Source organism: Manacus vitellinus, unplaced genomic scaffold, assembly GCF_001715985.3.
Source record: "Manacus vitellinus isolate BGI_N305 unplaced genomic scaffold, ASM171598v3 scaffold_26_pilon, whole genome shotgun sequence".
NCBI classification, from domain to species: domain Eukaryota; kingdom Metazoa; phylum Chordata; class Aves; order Passeriformes; family Pipridae; genus Manacus; species Manacus vitellinus.
In genome coordinates, this window is record NW_021939960.1 from 9,087,218 (window position 1) to 9,106,374 (window position 19,157).

The 19,157-nt window shown below is 42.4% G+C and overlaps 1 protein-coding gene across 2 annotated transcripts in view; it reads right to left on the minus strand.

The window, feature by feature from the left end:
- The window catches only part of RPRD1B (regulation of nuclear pre-mRNA domain containing 1B), a 24,633-nt gene continuing 5,476 nt past the window's right edge, over positions 1-19,157 (minus strand). The window contains exons 4-7 of one of the 2 annotated variants that reach the window (XM_018073912.2): positions 15,408-15,520; positions 13,460-13,586; positions 12,257-12,432; positions 1-2,503 (exon numbers count right to left, since the gene is read on the minus strand). In XM_018073912.2, the coding sequence (XP_017929401.1) occupies positions 2,354-2,503; positions 12,257-12,432; positions 13,460-13,586; positions 15,408-15,520 (566 nt within the window). In that variant the 3' untranslated portion in view covers positions 1-2,353. Of the gene's footprint in view, positions 2,504-3,552; positions 3,872-12,256; positions 12,433-13,459; positions 13,587-15,407; positions 15,521-19,157 lie in introns of those variants that run through there. The other variant, XM_018073913.2, reaches the window with a different exon arrangement.

Consider the following 19,157-nt stretch of genomic DNA (forward strand, 5'->3'; position numbering starts at 1 on the left):
TACTGTTCAATGACACCCTCTTTATTCAAAAATAGATATCTATCAGACATTTCAGAATATACTGCTGTCAAATGGCAGCCTATATGTCTAAATTAATTCCTAAGTCAATTCAATATACAGATTTAAGCTTTTGTTAAAAAAAGACACACCGTGGGGAAATCTGTTTAACCTTGAGAGAATGTCACCCAGTTCACCAGATGCCCTTTGCCCAAAAAGTAAAACAAATACAATTAAAACCCACAAGACTTCATTTAAATTAAGCAAAATAAAACACACACATATATTTGGAAAAAAAAAATCAAAACATTTCAATTAAAAAGGAAAAAAAAAGACAACTCTCTCACAGATCTGCCAGAAACACAAGTGTGAGATGCCAACACATTTGTCTACATCATTTTTTGACAGCTTTTTTGTCCTATAATGGATACACATTCAATCAATGCTCAAAATAACTTGGTTTAAGCAGCCTTGGGGTAACTCCATAAGCTGAGTCAGGATGGAAAAGAGTCTTTTGGTTTGGGTTCTCGAGGTTTGGTGGGATTTTTTTTTGTTTGTTTTTCATTTTTGGCAAAAGCAGAGAGAATGTACAGTGCTTTATCTAAAGTCTGGACCATAAAAGGCTGCACAGTCAAACCAACTCAGGGAACAGACAGTTCTGCCACTGGAAAAATTCCTGTAAACTAAAAACACATTTCCTGGCTGGGCAGTGAGGGTGCAAGGAGCGTTAAAAAAGGACAAAAAGAAGTACTTGTCAGTAGGAAAAGGACGTGAGCTTCTGAACAACTTAGTGATCAAAAGATGCCGTGTTGTTTGCTGTAACTGAGTGCTGAATGGGCTACTGAACACCCTGCAAAATAAATTAATGTGGAGCAGAACGAGCTTTGTGTTTCTGCAGGTTTCCTTTCCCAGCTTTGACACCAGCAGCTCGAGACCTTGGGGAGGCACAGACACAGCACCTCAGCTCACTTCGGCCTCTGTGCTGCAAAACCTGCGTTACCAGATCAAGTGTCTCCAGAAATTTAACCTGTTTATAGTGAGAGGTGCTAAATTTAAACAGAATTGTATCCAAATTGGAATGGTTCAGTGATCAGAGTCCAGCTTGTCAGACCTAACACGCAAACTGAAATGTAACTACACCCCTGGCAGCTAAAAGACTAGCCAGCAACATAATGGAATTAAGAGCTTTTTAAATTCGTTTTTGTTTTTGTTTTTTTTTTTTACACTTTTCCTGATTATAAAAATCAACTCACAATAATCTGTGACACAAAATTAAGTACATCCTTCTAATATCTACATGCATGGACATGGTACATGTGCATACAGGATATGTGCATATATATGGGTCTATTTTCTATATAAATAAATATTTATACCACATTTAACTTCTGTGCATCAGACAACTTCACTAAAGCTATGGAGAGAGCTTATAGCACTGTATTTTCAATGTAACCATCCTGAGAGCAGACCAGACAACACCTGTCACAGGGACACCAGCAGATGCCATACACCACTCCAGGCTCTCAGTTCATTAAACCAAAGCTTCCATCACTATTTAACTTTGTATAATGAAGAGGAAAAATGTGGTATAAATCTAAGGTAGCTAGAACAAAATTTACTTCCACTCCCACTTAGGTAACATCCAGTTCTGCTTTGCTCAGCACAGTGTAACTTGAGTCTATCTCTAATTCACAAAGAAAAGCTGCTTATTTTTATTGCCTGTGATTTCAATTTATGCCCCTGCCAAATGGGAACTATCCTCACGACAGGCCCACAGCAGAATGAGGAACTGTAGGTTTAGGAAAAGCCTTTCCCTGTCCCATTGCTCAGCAGATGCCCTCCCCTCATGCTGATGTGGCACAGAACTCACATGCACACACCCCCCTACAAGGCCCACTCCAGGCTCCACTGCTCTCAGAGATGAGGCTCAGAAACCCAACTAAAACAGATAAGACTTATTCAGAAATAACACAATATTTGTACAGAGGGAAGATGCCTCACAGTCAACCTTCCTCTGAAAGCTTCCCAGGCATGTGTGTACATGATTCTCATGACTTTTGTGGGGGCAGCAAGCGCTAAGAGCAAACAGTAACTAAGGAATATGGGAAAAAACTGAGAGAAGTTTGCCTGTATGGACCACCCCCACTCCCTTTAGAGCTCAGAGAACTCACTCCTCTTCCTCCCCTCACATGAGCCAGTGTACACAGAGAGAGGGTGAGCACGAGCAGCCAAGAGGTTGAAAGCAGGGTCTGTAAGTTCCTTCCTACTGCAGAACTTGGAAGACTGGACTTCCAGCCAACACCAGAGTCTTCTTACTTCTGCTGGTAATAGTGGAAACTGGGGGACAGGGTTTGTTCTAGTCTGTTGAAAACAGGTCCCCAGCAGATGGCAGAGGTGCCAGACCTCCCGTGACATTGGGCAGCAGTGACAGGTCTGGAAGGCTCTGGATGTGGGATTTCAGCTCCTTGCGCACCTGGGTTACCCGAGCAAGCTTCTGTTTATATTCCTGAGGGAAAGAGACAGGAGAACAAAGATTAAGCACAGGTTAATTAACAGTGCTGTTAGTTAAGCCAGGAGTATCTTCCAGGTGAGGACTCACAGAGGGTGGCCAGGCCCTGGTGCACTCAGCAACTGCTGGCACGACTGCAGACCCCACCATCTGCACCAGAATTCACAGCCTGCCCACAGCCTCTGGCATCCCTAACCAACATCCCTGCCCTGCCTTACTTATTTTACATGAAAAATGCCCCCCACTGGGGGACACTGATAGAGCATTTGAGAGAAGTCTCACTGTAGAGATCTCTCTATCCTCGTGTTCTTACCCAAAGACTGACTCTCACCTGCTACCAGTGTTCCTCCGCTGTCAGAGGCCGCAGGCTGAGCCACACCACAGGTATTACAATGCTGCCAAAATGCTCACTGCTTTCAAGCTTGATCAGTTTTGAACATTTAATTAATCCAATTTTCCCTTTCAAGTCATTAAATCAAACCCAAGTTTTGGTTGTCAAATTTGAGGGTCTCCTCAATGAGCTGTTGGATGACTGACGTTACAACCCCAGCAGCTGTGCTGTGAGACTGGCATGGAAACACAGGCAGGATCACTGAATGTAAACCAGGGAAAGATACATCCATGCTGGATACAGACACTAAAATATTCAGAATTTTATTACAAAGGGAGAAAAACAGTAAGTTAAAAATCCCTGAAGAGGAAACTTGTAGCTTTTCCACAAATAAGGTCTGAATTGAGCAGTAAAAGTCCAGTGAGAAATCCCTGTCCATGTGCAGAAATCCCCCTGTATCTCAGAGACACCAGTGACTCATCTGTCATGAGGAGAGAGAGGAGTTTGGACCCTGAAAATGGAAGAAAGAACCATACCTTGGTCAATTCTGTTTAGAGGGCACTTAAGAACAGCCCAACACACATCCAAGTTATCAAATACAGGAGCTCAACTAAAGATCGATGCCTATGCAATTTTCAAAGTTTTGTGATTCCAAACATTCATGCAACAGTAGACAGAAATTGAAGGAATAAACCCCCAATATCACATAATTTCTTTTGGAATGTGTCAGTCTTTACCCAGTTACACAAGGCCCATTTCTCGTGGAAACACTAAGATTAAGATAAAAACCATCACAGAACAGGCTCCCACACAGCCAGCTGCAATATCAACTTACTTTTTATTTCTTAATTACTTGGCAAAGAGAACAGTTTACCAGAGAACAGAAATTTATATCTATGAAGATCAAACAAAACTAGGCACATGTTTAATCAAAACATCTTTCTGAAGAGTTTACAACTTTAATCCAGACTTTCTAACCTTCTCAGTGATGGAAATTCTCTTCACCTTCTCCAAACATCAAAGCACAGCAGCTCCTGTGGGGTTACAAGCAAGGAGTTTACACTCTCTGTGTTTCCTTATTTTGAATCAGAACAGTGAGAGCCACCGTCAATCACAACAACTCCCTGCAATAACTATGTAAATACATCCCATAAATTTCCTGCCAGCACCAAATAAGAATGTCTTTTAACAGCCTATCTCAAACTTAAATCCTTTCTGAGGCCCTGTGAGTTAATATACCATCATAACCAAACATATCTGTAAACATACACAGGATACACACTGAAATAATCCCAACAAAGCCCTCCCAGTTCCTTGAACTGCAGGATGCTGCTCTCAGGCCTAGAGAACAGTAACAAAACAAAACAAAATAAACAAACAAAAAAAAAATCAAGAGAAGGTGACACATTAGTTTAGGATTGCAGGGATTTTTCTTGTTTTAATGAAAGACAGAGAATCAGGATCAAAATAAGAATGCACCCACATCCCTAGTCACACTCTTCGGGGAATTCTTAAAGAGGGAAACAAGTTGAGAAAGCCACAAGATGAAGACAAAAGAACAAAAACAAACTCCCAGATTTTTTAGCATGAATAGAGAACAGCAGCAGATAAGGAGGGATGCCATAGAGGCACAGCATTCCAACACTTGGCGTTCTTCTCCAAGAGGAATGTGGGAGCCAACACTGGGGAAAGCGAGAGATGGTGCCCAGACTGCTCTGCTCACAGCTGGCACATCCCCAGCACTGCAAGGCAGGAGACAGGAATATCTACTGTGTTACTCTATTCCAAATGCTCACAGAAGGTGAAAGAGGCTGGACTCAGACATCCCAAGAAGACAATCTTAAAATAAAATTAAAAAATCATAATTCAGGCCACTGTCAGGGAGTTATGGATATCCAGCCAGGAAAGAACAGGCATTCCTCAAGAATGTCAAAGTGTCAAGAGTGAGTATCAGCAGGTGTGTCTTTCTTCTGTAAAAATTCTTACTAGAGATAGGAAAGAAATAAGAAGGGCAAGGCAGCTGGCAAGTCCTCCAGGTCTGATAAATGGGCAGAAGGTGCAAATTCCAGACATAAGCCAAAAATACTTCAAATGTGGCTTGAATTGCCAAGGTCCAGGCAAAACAGTTATGGATTTATGGATCCAATTATGGATCCACATAAAACAATTACGTAAAAACCTCCATGGAAAGACTAATGTCCTTCCACTTCCAGGGCTAATCTGACAAGAGGACCAGGATCCGCCATGTCGTGTGGACAGTCAGGACTGGGAGTGATGGTTTTTGAAGAGGATCTGCAATTCTAAGTAATTCCACTTTACTAGCAGGTTAATGCCAGTCTTAACCAGTCCACACAAAAGGTTTAAATTTAATGTGTCAAAAAACAAACTAAAAAAAAATGATATAGAGAGAAAAAAATACAAGGAAAAGGCAGCAACACTCCCCAAACCATTAAAAACTCTGGCTCAGAAAAACATCACTAAATTCAGGAATGGAAACTAAGGGAGTAATCCAGGAACCAAATATTTCCTAGAATAGAGGAATACTTACTGAACTTGATTGGACTGGATTGGATACACAACACAGAGCATGAAAGAGAACTGTCCCCTGAATGCTTAACCCTCTCCATTCCTCTGATTCTGAGCTGTGCTGACTCATGGAAGGAGATGAGAGACTGGGAGCTGGAGCTGGGACAGTGAATGCTGGCTGCTCCACTTGGGAATACACAGCAGCAGAGACGAGGAACCCCCTTCCAGCTTGGGGGCTTTGTTTTTTCCACAAGTTCTGGCCATATTCTGCAATGCAGGACTCCAGAAGGAGGTTTTACAGGAAACCATGTTTTTCACGTAGCCCATGACATGCTTTGAAACTGCAACTTGTAGATTTTTGCATAAGGTCCTTCCACTCCATGAAACTGAACAAATGCCAAGCACAGTTAAAAGAAGCCGCTGCTTCCCGAGGCCTTCATTTGTACTCCGTGTGTCGAGCTAATTGCCTCACTGCACGGTAGGCTTATATTAAGATTAATAGTATTTGGATGCTATTTGCCTTTTTTTTTTTTTTTTACACAAAATAATGAGATCTCTGCTGTAAGCAGGAGTTTCAGGATGATAGAGAAAAAGCTGGCACTGTGCCATGCGGATGCTTTCACTAATCAACATTCCCTTACGGTGCACAGCATTCTACATCCTCACTGACCAAGAGAATCAGATACTCAGTCCTTGAAACAAATGCAAAATCAGAACTAACCACCACTGAACAGATCTGACAAGTGTGTTTCATTCCAAAGCAGCCTTGCTTGAACGTTATACAAGTGACTGTAATCAACGTGACAGGAAATTCATCCCGAGCACTGCTGCGTGGCCGGGTTCACCTTGTCGAGTTCCACAGCACAGACTCGGATTATTTTGGCTCAGAGCGTGCACTGGACACATCCATCCCTGTGCAGGGTCAAGCAGGAACACGCTGTAAGTCAACACAGCAACTGCATCCACTGAAAAACATCCAATCATTAATGAGAATTTGGAAAGTGAATAGGAAGAGCAGCCAGTCAGTCTCAGTTTTGATATGCTGCAGCTTGAGCCAGTTGTAGGAAAGTAAAAGACCACAGAAGTTAGGGGAAAATGCCCCAGAGGCTCAGCAGAAATTTGAAGAGTATGTAATGAAGTGAAAGGTCTGACAGGCATGTGTTTATATGACCAGGTAAAACCTGTCTTTATAAACATTAAATATACCACACTACTGCAGCAGGTTGATTAGGTATTCCTTAGCTTGTGCTCCTTGCCACTTATGAGGCAAGTAAAGTACTGTAAAGTATTCTTAAAACATATTCATTAAAACATGTTAGAATAAGAACAGAAAGGGAAAGTTCTGCCATTTCACAAGTTCAGTGTAGCAGAACTGACCTCAAAAGCAAAGTGAAACCAAATGCCAGTGGTGAAGCCAGGTTTCCTCATTCTGCAGCAGCACTAAACCAGTAAATCTGAGGTTTTTATCTCAAAGATGCAGTCCAGGAATCAGAGCTTGAATGATGTATTTCCTTACGGAGTTTCAGTTCATTTTCAGACCTTAAATTTGTTCAGTCTTGCTCTTTTAAATTTGACAAGGCTTCTTTCTTCTGTGGCATCATTCATCACGCTTCAGCAGAAACCGTGTTTCTGCTCTTGGCAGAATTACACACTCTGAAACTGCAACTCGTCTCCTTGCTCTCCTCTTTGTTTAGATCAACAGAAGAGCCAGCAGCAGAAGCCTTCACAGAGCATTTCTCCAGCTGCTGGAGAAGCCTTAGCCTCTGAAACGTTCAAAGGGCCCAGGCTGCTGCTGTATGATGGACACAAAAACTCGCTTCATTTGCAAAATACCCTTCCTAAAATAAACGTCAGGAGGGTACATTTGATGTTCACAGCAAAAATCATCATTTCAGGTACAAGCAAGCAGCTACACATTCACCTCTCCAAGCATCTTAATGCTTTTATAGCTAAGCAAAAGAGCGGTCATACGCTCATTTACTTCAGTAAAATGCATAAAAACATTTTATGTTAATATTGGATGATTTTTATTTGTTTTTATTGTTTAGTATGATTCTGTTTGCAGCACTGCTATAATTATAAATGCCTACAAGCACCTACAAAATGTAGAAATTGTATCCTTGCATCGTGCAAAGAAACACAGATGTTGCCTTGAGCCATACACGGCCCAACAGACCCAGATTCCCCATGGAATTGCATCCTGTGCTCTTGTCCCACACTCCCAAAGGCACCACTGGCTCACAGCTGGCAGGACTGGTGCACAGCCCTGCACTTCTTGTCCCAGTAATCACTATTTTGGTTTTACAGACCCCATGGACACCGTGTCTGGGTGTTCCTGTCAGGATGTCCCTGCCCGAGGCGCAGAGCCGACCCCTCTGCTGCTGGTTCCCACAGCTGCTCCTGCTACTCCATGCATATGAAATACTGACAGTTTTGTTCCCTGGCAGAAAAACTAAAAGTTCACCTCCTGTTTTACTGTGTAAACCACTGAGATGAATATATCACAACCCAAGAATTCCTGTCTGAGGGAAGCAGCAGCCACAAAGCCATGCCAACACTGACATGCTACAGAGAGCCAGGCAGTGGAAGCAGCACAGCAACAAATTGCCTATTAACCCACTGAACCAAATTGTATTTCAAGAAAATGTGTAGTGCTGGGCAGTCCAGAAAACCTCAAGTGAGAGTGTACTTCACCCCTCAGAGATGCATTATCAAAGAGGGTTTGCAAATTCCTGTGGGCACAGCTTTAACACCTTATTAAAGGTGCCTTGAAACCATGAATATTAAAACCCACAAACATCTAAAAACCCTCACAGCTCTCAGCAGGACTCTAAGTCACAGTTTTTCAGTTGCAGTCAAGAGTCAGAGCATTTCCCCCAAACTGGATCTTAAATATAATATGTTCTTTATATTTATATATGCAGACATGCAAACACACTTATTTGACTGTATCCACCCCCTCATACACACTGCACTACATACGTGTACTGTCTGTGCTATGGGATGTTCCTCCTGTCACAAACACAGGGACAGAAGGGATGTGAAAGAACTGCCTCCACTGACTGCAAATCAAAACAGGAATTCTGAATGCACAATCATCTCTCTCTATTTTTTCTGCCTCTTTTCCCCAGGAGATTAAAACAACTTCACTTACTCCAGGTTTTCTACTGTCAGTAGTTATTTCAGGTACCCATAAAGCTTCCACACAATTTGCCATTTCCTAGCACTGCTTTCCCTTGGTTCTTCCAGTCCCATCTATTTACCTGACTTCATTTTACAGATGCCTGGTACACCAACATGGAATGTTCTCCCTGATATCTCACTGCTACATTTCAGTTTTACGCAAACTAATTCCCTGGATTTTTTTCTCCTTGCCTGCCATGCATTCCAGAAGAGTGCACTGACTTCAAAAGACAACCGTTCCCCTTGAAGTTGTGCAGGTTCAGGTGCTGGAGGACAAAAACCTCCCCAGCTGATTGTGCTCTGTAATTGTAACGGGGTGGCAGTGGCCAAAAATAACACAAATCAGGGAACTTTCATTAGAAGTTAAATACTCATGTGAGATACAAAGACATCTTATCTCACGCTTATAGAAAACAACAGTTCTTGGTTCTACACCTGTCTGAAAGCAGATTTCATTTCCTGTCACCTGCTATTCTGAAAGGCCAGGCCACCTCTGATCCAGCCCAGCCGTGGATGATCAGAGAGCAGCTGCAGTACTGAGCCCACAACTGCTGAGTGAGATGAAGCACCATTCAAAGAGAAATTCGGTGTTCAGCTGCTCAACAGCAGCATCCACCACACCTTTCAGTAAGTTAACCCAAGGACTATTTACCCTTAAAAACATACACCTTGCTATAGGCTGTTTGGCAGCAGTTTTGGGCCAGCTGATTTTGCTGATTGCCAGAAATAAAGGAACTTTGTCTCCTCCTTCTAAGCACTCTTAGACTACAATCAAGGTATCACCTTACCCCCCCAACAAAGAAATCCTAATTTTTACACTTTCAATTTTTTCCACTGCTACCCCAAAACCAGTTTGTCCATATGTTACGATCTTCAGGCTCTGTGCCAGTTTTCTCCCTTCGTATCACCAGTGCTTCTTCACCCCTCGCTGTTTCAGCCCTTTCTCACGCAAGCTGTGTATCCATGTTGATGTGTAATTCCTTTCCAAAGCCACCTTTCTCAGCAGAGTATCCCTCAATTAAACAGCTTTTCTGCAACTGAGGACAGGAGCTGTGTCACAGGGGTTTGACATCACAGAGTATTCTGAGCATTAGCCCACCACACACAAACACGGGGAGTTTATGTATGTTTTGACAATCTGCTGTTTCATGAGGGACAGCATTAACAGGATTAATAAACAACTGCAGCTCTTTAGAACACAAAAGCTGCTTTTCAAAAAACACAGATTAGCTCCTTCCATTGTTATCACAGTGAAAGACTTTGTGAGTAAATAAAATACAAAAAACCATCCAGAGTGATTTCAAAATTAGACATTTCCATATGTTAAAATAAAGCCCTGACTCATATTACTGTCAGAAGCCCCTCGCCCCAACCCAGCAGTCTTGGCTAGACTAGGATAACAAAGTAAATAATCCATCTTCTGTCCAAAAACATCCTCTCATCTGAGTCAGGAAACTTACAGCACAAGAGGAAAAACTCATAGTACCAAAGATTGTGGAAAAGATACATCCAGAGAGCAAAGCCTACAATCAGAAGATATGTAAAATTAGATTGTTTTAAGTTATTTCCTCACTTCAGACTTTGCCAGAGTAAATGTTTTGGCTTTTTAATACATTTATAATTGCTACAAGAGTTTCGGATCCTTCTAGTAAAATGCTTATTAGCACTACAAAGAAAAATCCAGGCTTATCAATACTGTGAGAACATCAAAGTCTCAAACAAAACTGATAAGCAGATCTGGCCTGCCTTATCTGTAACCAGCATCTTCCACTGTTTATTAACCCTCTACAAGGCCAGAACAATGGAACGCTGTAATCAGGCAACATCCCTCACTGAGGTTTGAGAGCTGACACGAATATCAATTATGCCTCCTGTTCAGTGTTAGAGTGGCATTTCCTGCAACTGTTTAGACTGTTACAGCACTGAGGCACCTTGTCTGGTAGAACGACAGAGATGCTAATCTAAACAGATATTTAATAAGATCCTGATATTTAAATAAGATCATTCTTTATTTTCCAGTGTCGTGAAGACCTGTGTTTACACCCAATAGCAAGCAAGCAGCCTGTCCCATTGCCATCAGCAGGATTATTTCCATTAACAAAGCAGCTCAGCCAGTGAAACACTTAATTTTCAGGATTACATTTCTGCCTCTGCCAGAGTTATAATTTTCAAGTAACATTCCTTCCAAAAAAAAAAGATATTTTTTCAAACAGAAAAACCCCACAATTGTCACAACGTTTCAGCTAGTGCATTAGAAATTTTAATTTCATGTTGTCATTATGGATTTCTCAGTTTCACAGTCTTCAACTGACTCAAATTTATGGATTGCTCTGGGCCTTTTAAAACATCACTGTGCAACATTTTGCCACCTACTTCTTGCCTTTTTTAAAACCAAACAGCAATATGTCTATCATTTATGATTTTTTTCACATACACATTTATGTTTCTACTAGACAGGTGTCCTTCTTTCAACAAGAAAAAAACCAAGACTTGATCCAAGATTTCCACAGCAAATAAATCAGGTGCCAAACAGGATTTGGTTTTATGGCATTATCCGTATCCATGTCTAAAGTGCTTTTTACTGAGTCAGTCATAAGACTGACACTACGCTTGAAGAAATTCAGTCACAAGGCATTGAGAAACTCTAATATAAACACACAGCAAAGAAAACACTCCAAATGAAATTTATCTGGGAACAACACTGCTGAGTTGTCAGAGGACGAGGTCTGCCATGACAGTAAACAGAGCCTGCAATTGCTGCAGCAGAGTCTCCTTCCAGGAGATTTTGTCCTCCACGTCCCCTCCCGTCCCAGCCCGCAGCAGCTGTTCATCACCAGCACCACGGTGCAGAGGAGCCCTTAATGTGCCGCCGAGGGGCAGTTTAGCAGATGGCAGAGTGACACACAACCACAGCCATTAATTAAACTCCACACTAGTCCCGCGACATGGTGCCGAAAGAACTTCCATGGAGAAAGCACGTTTTGGATAAACAGCTGCAAACAGCTGGCTCTGCAGCCTCACACGGTGCTGGGCCGTGCAGGGGGGCTCAGCTCAGGCCCAGCCAGCCCCGTGCTGCTTTAGGGACCTGCCCTCCTTGTTCAGGGGAGCTGGAAATGCAGCTCACTGTCTTTCACTGTCAGCCTCATTTACACTCCACCGCAGAAGCGACAGGTAAGTGGCTGTTCAAGGATGGAGAGTTGATGTGGCTTAAACTGCTTCCCCTTATAAAGCAGGGGCTGGGGAGGCAGATGAGGGGCACCCAATAATAAGGAAAAGAATAATAAAAAACCAAGCAATATAAAAAACCCCAAGCTAATTATGGTAAATGGAGACTGACTTTTTGAAAAAGGGGGATGCCATAAAAAAAAATAGGGTAAATCTGAAGCAACTGTATTAGGTGAGTCTATTTTATTTTAAGAAGTATAGAGCTCTGGGCCTTCCAGGTGCCCATTAAAACATCTAGACTGAACATGAGAACAGACTTGCATCCTCCAGATTTACACAGCTTTCTTACCCGTTATACCGCAAACATAAAAGTAACACCTAGAATCAAACGTAAAGATAACACCTGGAAAGAAATTTAAAGACAACAACTAGAATAAAACGTAAAGCTAAAAACAAGAACCATCCCCCTTCAAGAGAAACCCACAGATTAGGAGTGAAAGGGGAGTGTTTGGTGAGTCAATCAGCTTGGGTAACCCGGTACTCACCTCCAGCTTCTTCTCCTTCTCCGTTAGCACGTCCTTCTGGTTCTGGGTGTACTCGATGAGCATCCGTGCCAGCTGGCGCCGGTCCTCCAGCTCGGCCGCCAGCCGCCCGTTGTACTCGGCCAGCAGCAGACACGCCTCGTCCACCGTCTTCGAGAGCCGCTCCGCGGCCTCTTTGTCTGCGTGAGAAGTGTCGGGTAATTTAGAGGACAAAGTTTAAAAACTTTCAGTCATTTACAATTCACCACCAGCCACAGGCACGCTGGTGTCTCGTTTGTAAACACGCTTCTGGCTTGACAGGAAAATAAGAGCTGTTATGACAGGGGATGTACAGGAAATAGGACATACTCCCTCTTCTTGGGCTGGATTTTAGACACTGACATGACTGACGGCATTTTATCCTTGCAGAGATGTCAGAGAAGGGGGGATATAAATCTATGAAGTCAGCCTCTATGAATAGGTTAATTAAACTAAAACATTAGGCAGCACTTTCAGGTACACAACTCCAGTGGTTTCCATTTTTAAACAGCGTGCACTTGTTAATTCCTCCTTTATCTGAATAACTCCCAGTGTACTGACACAAATCTAGGAACTGCACACAGTCTAAGAGTGATAGTTCATAATCAGTTTTAAATTAAAAGTCCCTCCAGGAACAAGAGTCATATCAGTTCAACCTTTAAATGCTTCTATTAAAATTACTTTTCAAATGTAATTGTAGAAGTTCATTTAAACAAAGACTGACAGATTAATGGGGGTAGTGAGTTTCCTTTCCCATAGCAATCAAGGAGTGTCTATCAGACTCAGCAGTCTGATAGAACGCAAAAATATATCAATCAAGGAGTCTGTGTGTACTATAAGCATAGCCTGATAAAAATTCCAAGATATCCTAACAGTCATGGTGTTCAAAAGCAAACACACCCATTTGACAACTCTGGCCCAATTTCCTTTATATTCTTGCAACATGCTGCTGATGCTGTCCAAGCACAAAAGCCTCGGTCCAAGCCAAAAAAAATAGAAGCAGCTATGTAAGTTTAATCTTCAATGTTAGTTCACAGGATTGCTATCTCTTAATTACCCCGGAGCTAGAGAGCAAGGACACAAAAGCAGGAATTCACTCCACCATTGCAATTATTTAAAAAAAACCCCACACTTTTGACTTCTGAGTTACTCTTTGGACCCATGTTCATTCATCTACCGGTCTCATACCTGTAATTTTCTCCAGTAATGAAACATCTTGGACTTCCTGAGGCAGGGAAGCAATTTTTTGCCGCACTGTCGCATCTCCTGACGCTGCATTTTCCAGATCTTGTAGGGCTTTGATCAAATCCTCGGTCTACAAGTCAAGCGAGCCAACAGTAAACCCAGGTAACCTTAACCACATCCATTTCCCAGGGATGTGGGCCACTGCAGCTGAGCTCACCTACCTTTGAAAGCCACTATTTGGGGAATATTTCCTTCAAATAAATTTTAAACCGTTGCTTCCTAACACAGGGAGCATTCACTGAGTTTACACTATCCCAGCGTGCAGGAACTCCTGCATAATTACAGCAGGGTCGGCTTGTTCAAGACTCTGCAGTGGAAAACTTCTCATTCCAATTAAGAGAAGTGATCATGTTAAGACATAGATGAGAAGGACATGACCACACCAGTCTGAGACACAGCCACCAGCCTTGTGTGCTGCCTCAAGGTAGGACTGAATCTTTTATGCAAGTACCCCTGACTCTTTGCCTCACAGGGCTGTATGAATACCTTTTTTTTTTCTCTTCCAAAGGTGCAAAAATATCTAACCCCAAATTTCTTTCAGTCCAAACAAAACTGTGTCAGATTTCCTTCGTGATGAGGTTTAGAACTGTGTAACTGGTTACTGACCATAAACTCCGATGATGGTAAAAGTTCTTCCCGTTAAAGCCAACTTTATAATGTCCTGATTTTGCAAAGCCATGGCTGTCCTCAGCCAGCCCAGCCAGCTCTCTGCAAGAACACAGCTTTCTGCAACTGAACTGGGCTGCCCTCAGCTCTGCTCTCAGCTGCTTTAGTGCACTGAGGAAAGATGTGTCAGTTTGAATGAATTCACTCAAAACTTATCCCAGCTTAAAAAGGACATGGATGAGGACAGCCTGAAAAGGACCTTCCCTGACATGCCATATTTCCTCCTTGCTCAAAACAATAATTAAATAAAAAAAGGAGAGAGAGAGACTCCCTAATCAGGGAGAACAAAGTGTTGTTTCTTTCTTTTAAAAGTACTGAAGTTTCAACGGGAGGTTTTTGAAAGAGAGACTAGCCCTGTAAACACAACCACTGATGTTTAAACTACAGTTCAATAGTTTGAAAACTAATAAAACTGACAAATCTTAAATAAATATTTTTTATCTGAAAAACAAAACTCCATTACCTAATATTTACTACATCCTTGCAAACTACAAATGATTTCCAAGAGTAACAGAGAGAGTGTTTATCAGCAAGAGAAACCATAAGCTGCAAGGCATCTGGAGGTAAAAACAACAAAAAAATTTTCACTTATTTCCTTGACAACTGTTATTTATTTTTATTTTTCAATGTTTACAGTTTACCAGATGGATGGTGTAATTTTTTATCCTCTTCAAATAGACTCTGGTTTAACATATGTTCATTCTGTAGCCTCAAATGGCCAGAATGATTTGCTACTTCGTTCCAGCTATTTCCACACACCTAATGTGTGAGCCTCAAAAAGTCTTCAGAGCCAGTTTTCCTACCAGCTCCATACAAACCTATCAAAGGTAGAGCTTTTTAACAGCTTATTGAAAGAGATGGCCTGCAAAAAAATAATTACATTTTGACTGTATTACAACTTGGGGTTGGAGAGGTTACACACTTATCTTAGAAAGAATTTAAAATATGGTCTGCTCTTCTAGCAGCCCTCTGAGATTCTTTCCTGGCAGCACTACTTAGACTACCTGGAATTACTCAGAAGTGGCACACTGTTGCAACAGGAATAAAAAGAACCTGTTGCATTTCACATGGACTTCTCAGCCCCAAACTGCATCTCTCAGCTAAATCTATTTCACTTGTTGTCAGCTCCACCTTGTGGCTGTGACACAGGGGACATGACTGGGACACAGGGGACACGACTGTGTGACTTCCAGAGCTTCTCCCACGCTCAACTCATCCCACATACCAGCAGTGGCCCAGCACTAGGGTCTTGGGGTGAGTAGCTCCCAGGATAGTCGTCATCTTCCTCCTCTTGTATTTGCTGGAAAGTTCGCTTTAGAGACTTCTTCTCCTCTGCAACTGAAGACAAAGAAACAACTCACTTGGACACCAGACCTGCCCACCTTAACTATTCCTACTTCAAAAGAATTGTACCAGATGCTCTGATGATTAAGCTCTCTAGAGAAAGACAATCACAGCTGGACTCTGAAGTTGGCATCATACTCCAAACGCTCAAATGCAAAACAGCAATAAAAGGTTGATTTTGCCCCCACATGCAGCTCTGTACATGCCAGTACAAGAACATACATCAGCAGTGTGCACTGCATACATGTTTGTGCCTCCTACACTGAAAGTAGGAAAGGCAAAGAAATGTGCCACTTGTCAATAAATGACAGATTTCAACCCTGCTTAGATGCCCTGGGTAACACTGTGTGTGCAGGTGAGGATTTCTACCAGCAGAAATGAAGCACTGATGCGAACTACACACAGACAGAAGAATTTCAAGTTATCTTTTTGCATCAAGTACGTGCTCACTGTGGTCCCACAATCAACAAAATAACTGCTGGTTATTCGACCTTCCGCTCTTCCAACAAAATAAAGGCTTTGGGACAGCTCTGTGAAACTACAACTCCAAGATGTGACAGCAACAACAGCGATGGGCAGGGCATGGACTGGTCTCCAAGCAGGCAACCTGTAACACTTCAGAAACAGGGATTTCATAAAGCAAGACAGTGTTGTTCAAATGAACCTCAGCATGGCAAACATGAGCTTGAAAGGGAACAGACAGCTTATTTAAAGTCAGAAGTTCTAATGCAGCCTTTGATCCAGCCACAAAACCTTCAGAAGAAGACATCATTCTTCAGACTTGCCACCAAAATTAATAAGATCCTGGGTAATGGCTACGAAAGCTTTGGACAGTCTTGAGAACATCTCTTCAATGGAATCAAGTCTTGCTGAGATAATCATAGAGTTCAAGGATAGAATCTATACATTCTTTGATTCCAAGATCACTTGATTTTAAAAAAACCAGCCTGCTCCACTCTAACGAGGAAGCAAACAAAAAGGTCTGTCCTTAAATGCAGTTTTGCCTGCCTTGTCAGGTGGGACACATGAAAAAACTTCATTTTAATGCAGAGTAAGTCACAGGTGCTGTACATCCTGCTCATGGTGGTGAAAGAGCCGAACGACCTTCCCAAGGCAGACACAAACACATCTGTTAGAGAACAGATTCACTCAAGGAAGGCAAAGCAGCACAGAAAACAGTTACCCTAAAACAAATGGACTCTTGATGTTTGCTAGAGCAAAGCTATCTTGCTTAGAAAAAGGGACAGCCTAATTATTGTATGTACCCAACTGATGTAAGACTGCTGGATAATTTGACTGACAAACCAGTGAGACACCAGATCAATGTGGAAAACAGCTGCTGCCCACTGAGGTCTGCAAGAGACGCAAGTTGGGTTGAACAGGAGACAAGCAGATGATAAATGGCCAAAGAGAGCATTTAAAGTTACCCAGCCCAACACAACAGGCCATCGCTGTTTATCACTTGTGTGTACTTATCATAAAGTAATTAACCAACAGAGGATAAGCACAGTAACCAACAGAAGAACACATGACCACAGCACGCACACAAGTGAAAATTAAAATGAGAGAGAGCTGAGATTCAAATTACTGAAGAGCTATTCCTGCTGTGTTGCCAACTGTCTACCACAAGACACATTACACTTGCTCACCACTCTAACACAGAGGATACAAAACTTCACTGAATTTTCCATCTGACCAAGGCCAAGTGAGTCTGATTGGAACCACTCTCAAGTAGGTGGTGCTGAGCACCTGCAGCCCTAAGCACCAGTTGCTGGAAAATACTAAAAACAGCACCTCAATTTAATCAAAATAGAAAAAGACCCCCACTTATTTTCAAACTCAAGAGCATAGAGAGCAAAAAGACCCCCGAAAGAGAACAGAAGCATGGCACAAATTATAACACACCCTGGCTGGGCAGCTTTCAATTGCTCCCAGCCAGGAGCAATTAAACCATTGCAGTCTGTGCTTCCAGAAAAGCCTGTCAAATCCAGCCAGAGAAGGGGAAAGCAAGCATTGAGAGCAACCAGGACTGATCAGACTGTAACACATACCTGAAAAAAAAAATAAAAATCAAGAAATCCTTGTAGAATACTGACAGCTCCATCCAGGAAAATCAAGAGCCCATCTTGAATGGACTTAAAGAAAAGAGAGAAGCCCCTACTACAAATGAAGTCAGCTTTCCTGCTTCACTGGTGTCTTCTTCACAGCTCAGAAACCAAACTACTCCCTAGAAACCTCCATAGGGCAAGGCACCTCCTTTCTCCAAAACAACAGCTCTCCTAACAGCTTTGCAGTGACCCTCCAGGATGTTACCTTGCTGTTGCAATGTCCACAGAGACCTGTAGAAGTATTTCTGCACCAACTTTTCAGTCTTCAAACTGTCTCCAGTGGCTTGAGGAAGGTGATTCAAAGGCCTTGCTGAGTATGTATGAGTTTTCCTGTCAGCTGGAAACCCGGGAGATCTTCCCATCTCAGGTGCTTACCTTTTTATTCTCATCTCTTGAGGACTGGTTTTAGAGGTAAACAGGCTTCTAATGGTCCAGGACCCCCACCAACTGTTCTAACTCCCTCTCTCTTTGGGGGTAGATTACTCCTCATTGTTTGAGCTCTCACTACAACACGTATTTTTTGGTAGTCTCTCCTAGTTCAAGTGTACCTGGGGCTGTCCTGCTCCAAAACCACACCCAGACCTGCCCCCAGGTGTCTTTATTTCAGCTGCCCTCAGAAGCCTCCCTGCCTGCTCTCCTCTCTTTTCTTCTCCATTTTTTAATACGGGTCTGACTTCCTGTGCCAAAATTTGCAACATAAACACAATGAGAGCAGTCGGGGAGCAGCTCAGTTCTGTGTTAGAGTGACACACTCCTACATCACAGCACGTTCAAGGACCTCCTTCAACTGCTTATTACAAAGACAACAAAAAGAAAACACGTCAGCTAGATCGGTTGTATTGCCTGAAGGGTTTCACATCAAACCTCTAAGACCTAGTTTTTCCAGGCTTTGAGAGAAATGGGTGGTTCTTCTCTTCCCTATTGCTTGTGAAAAGAAACATTCTAATAAAAATGAGATTAATGAGAAAGCAAATGCAAGCTTAACGAATACATTTACAGATAAAACAATACATCAATATTCAAAAGCTCATTTCCATGTATATGCAGATCTCCTTAAGGAACCTGAAAGACTAAAATTTGGTAGTCAGCTGCACCACTGAGGAGTCAAAACAGGGAATACAATGCTTAGAAATGGCCAGTTCTTTTACCTCTCTGCCTCTCCGAAGGGAATGCTTCGTTATCAGGGCAATCAGCTCTGCTCCACAGCAGGAATTTAGCATGTGCAGCCAAAGGAATTGCTGTGTGTTACCCAAGGTCTTGCTACTCACTAACCAAGCTGCACCACTGCAACACACACCAGTGAGCTTTAAAGGCATCTTTCCTCACTGACACAGGACTCAGCTTCATTTTGACAAGCTTCACAACTCTGTGGTGCTCTCAAGCCAAGCAGAGCCATCTTGCTCAGAGAGCAGCACCCACCAGCCCAGGAATTTCAAATACTGCAACATGAAAAAGCCACAGAGAACTACCTGCACTGACCTGTTGCCATTCCTCGGGCTGAACAAAAGCACCAGGTACTCGTT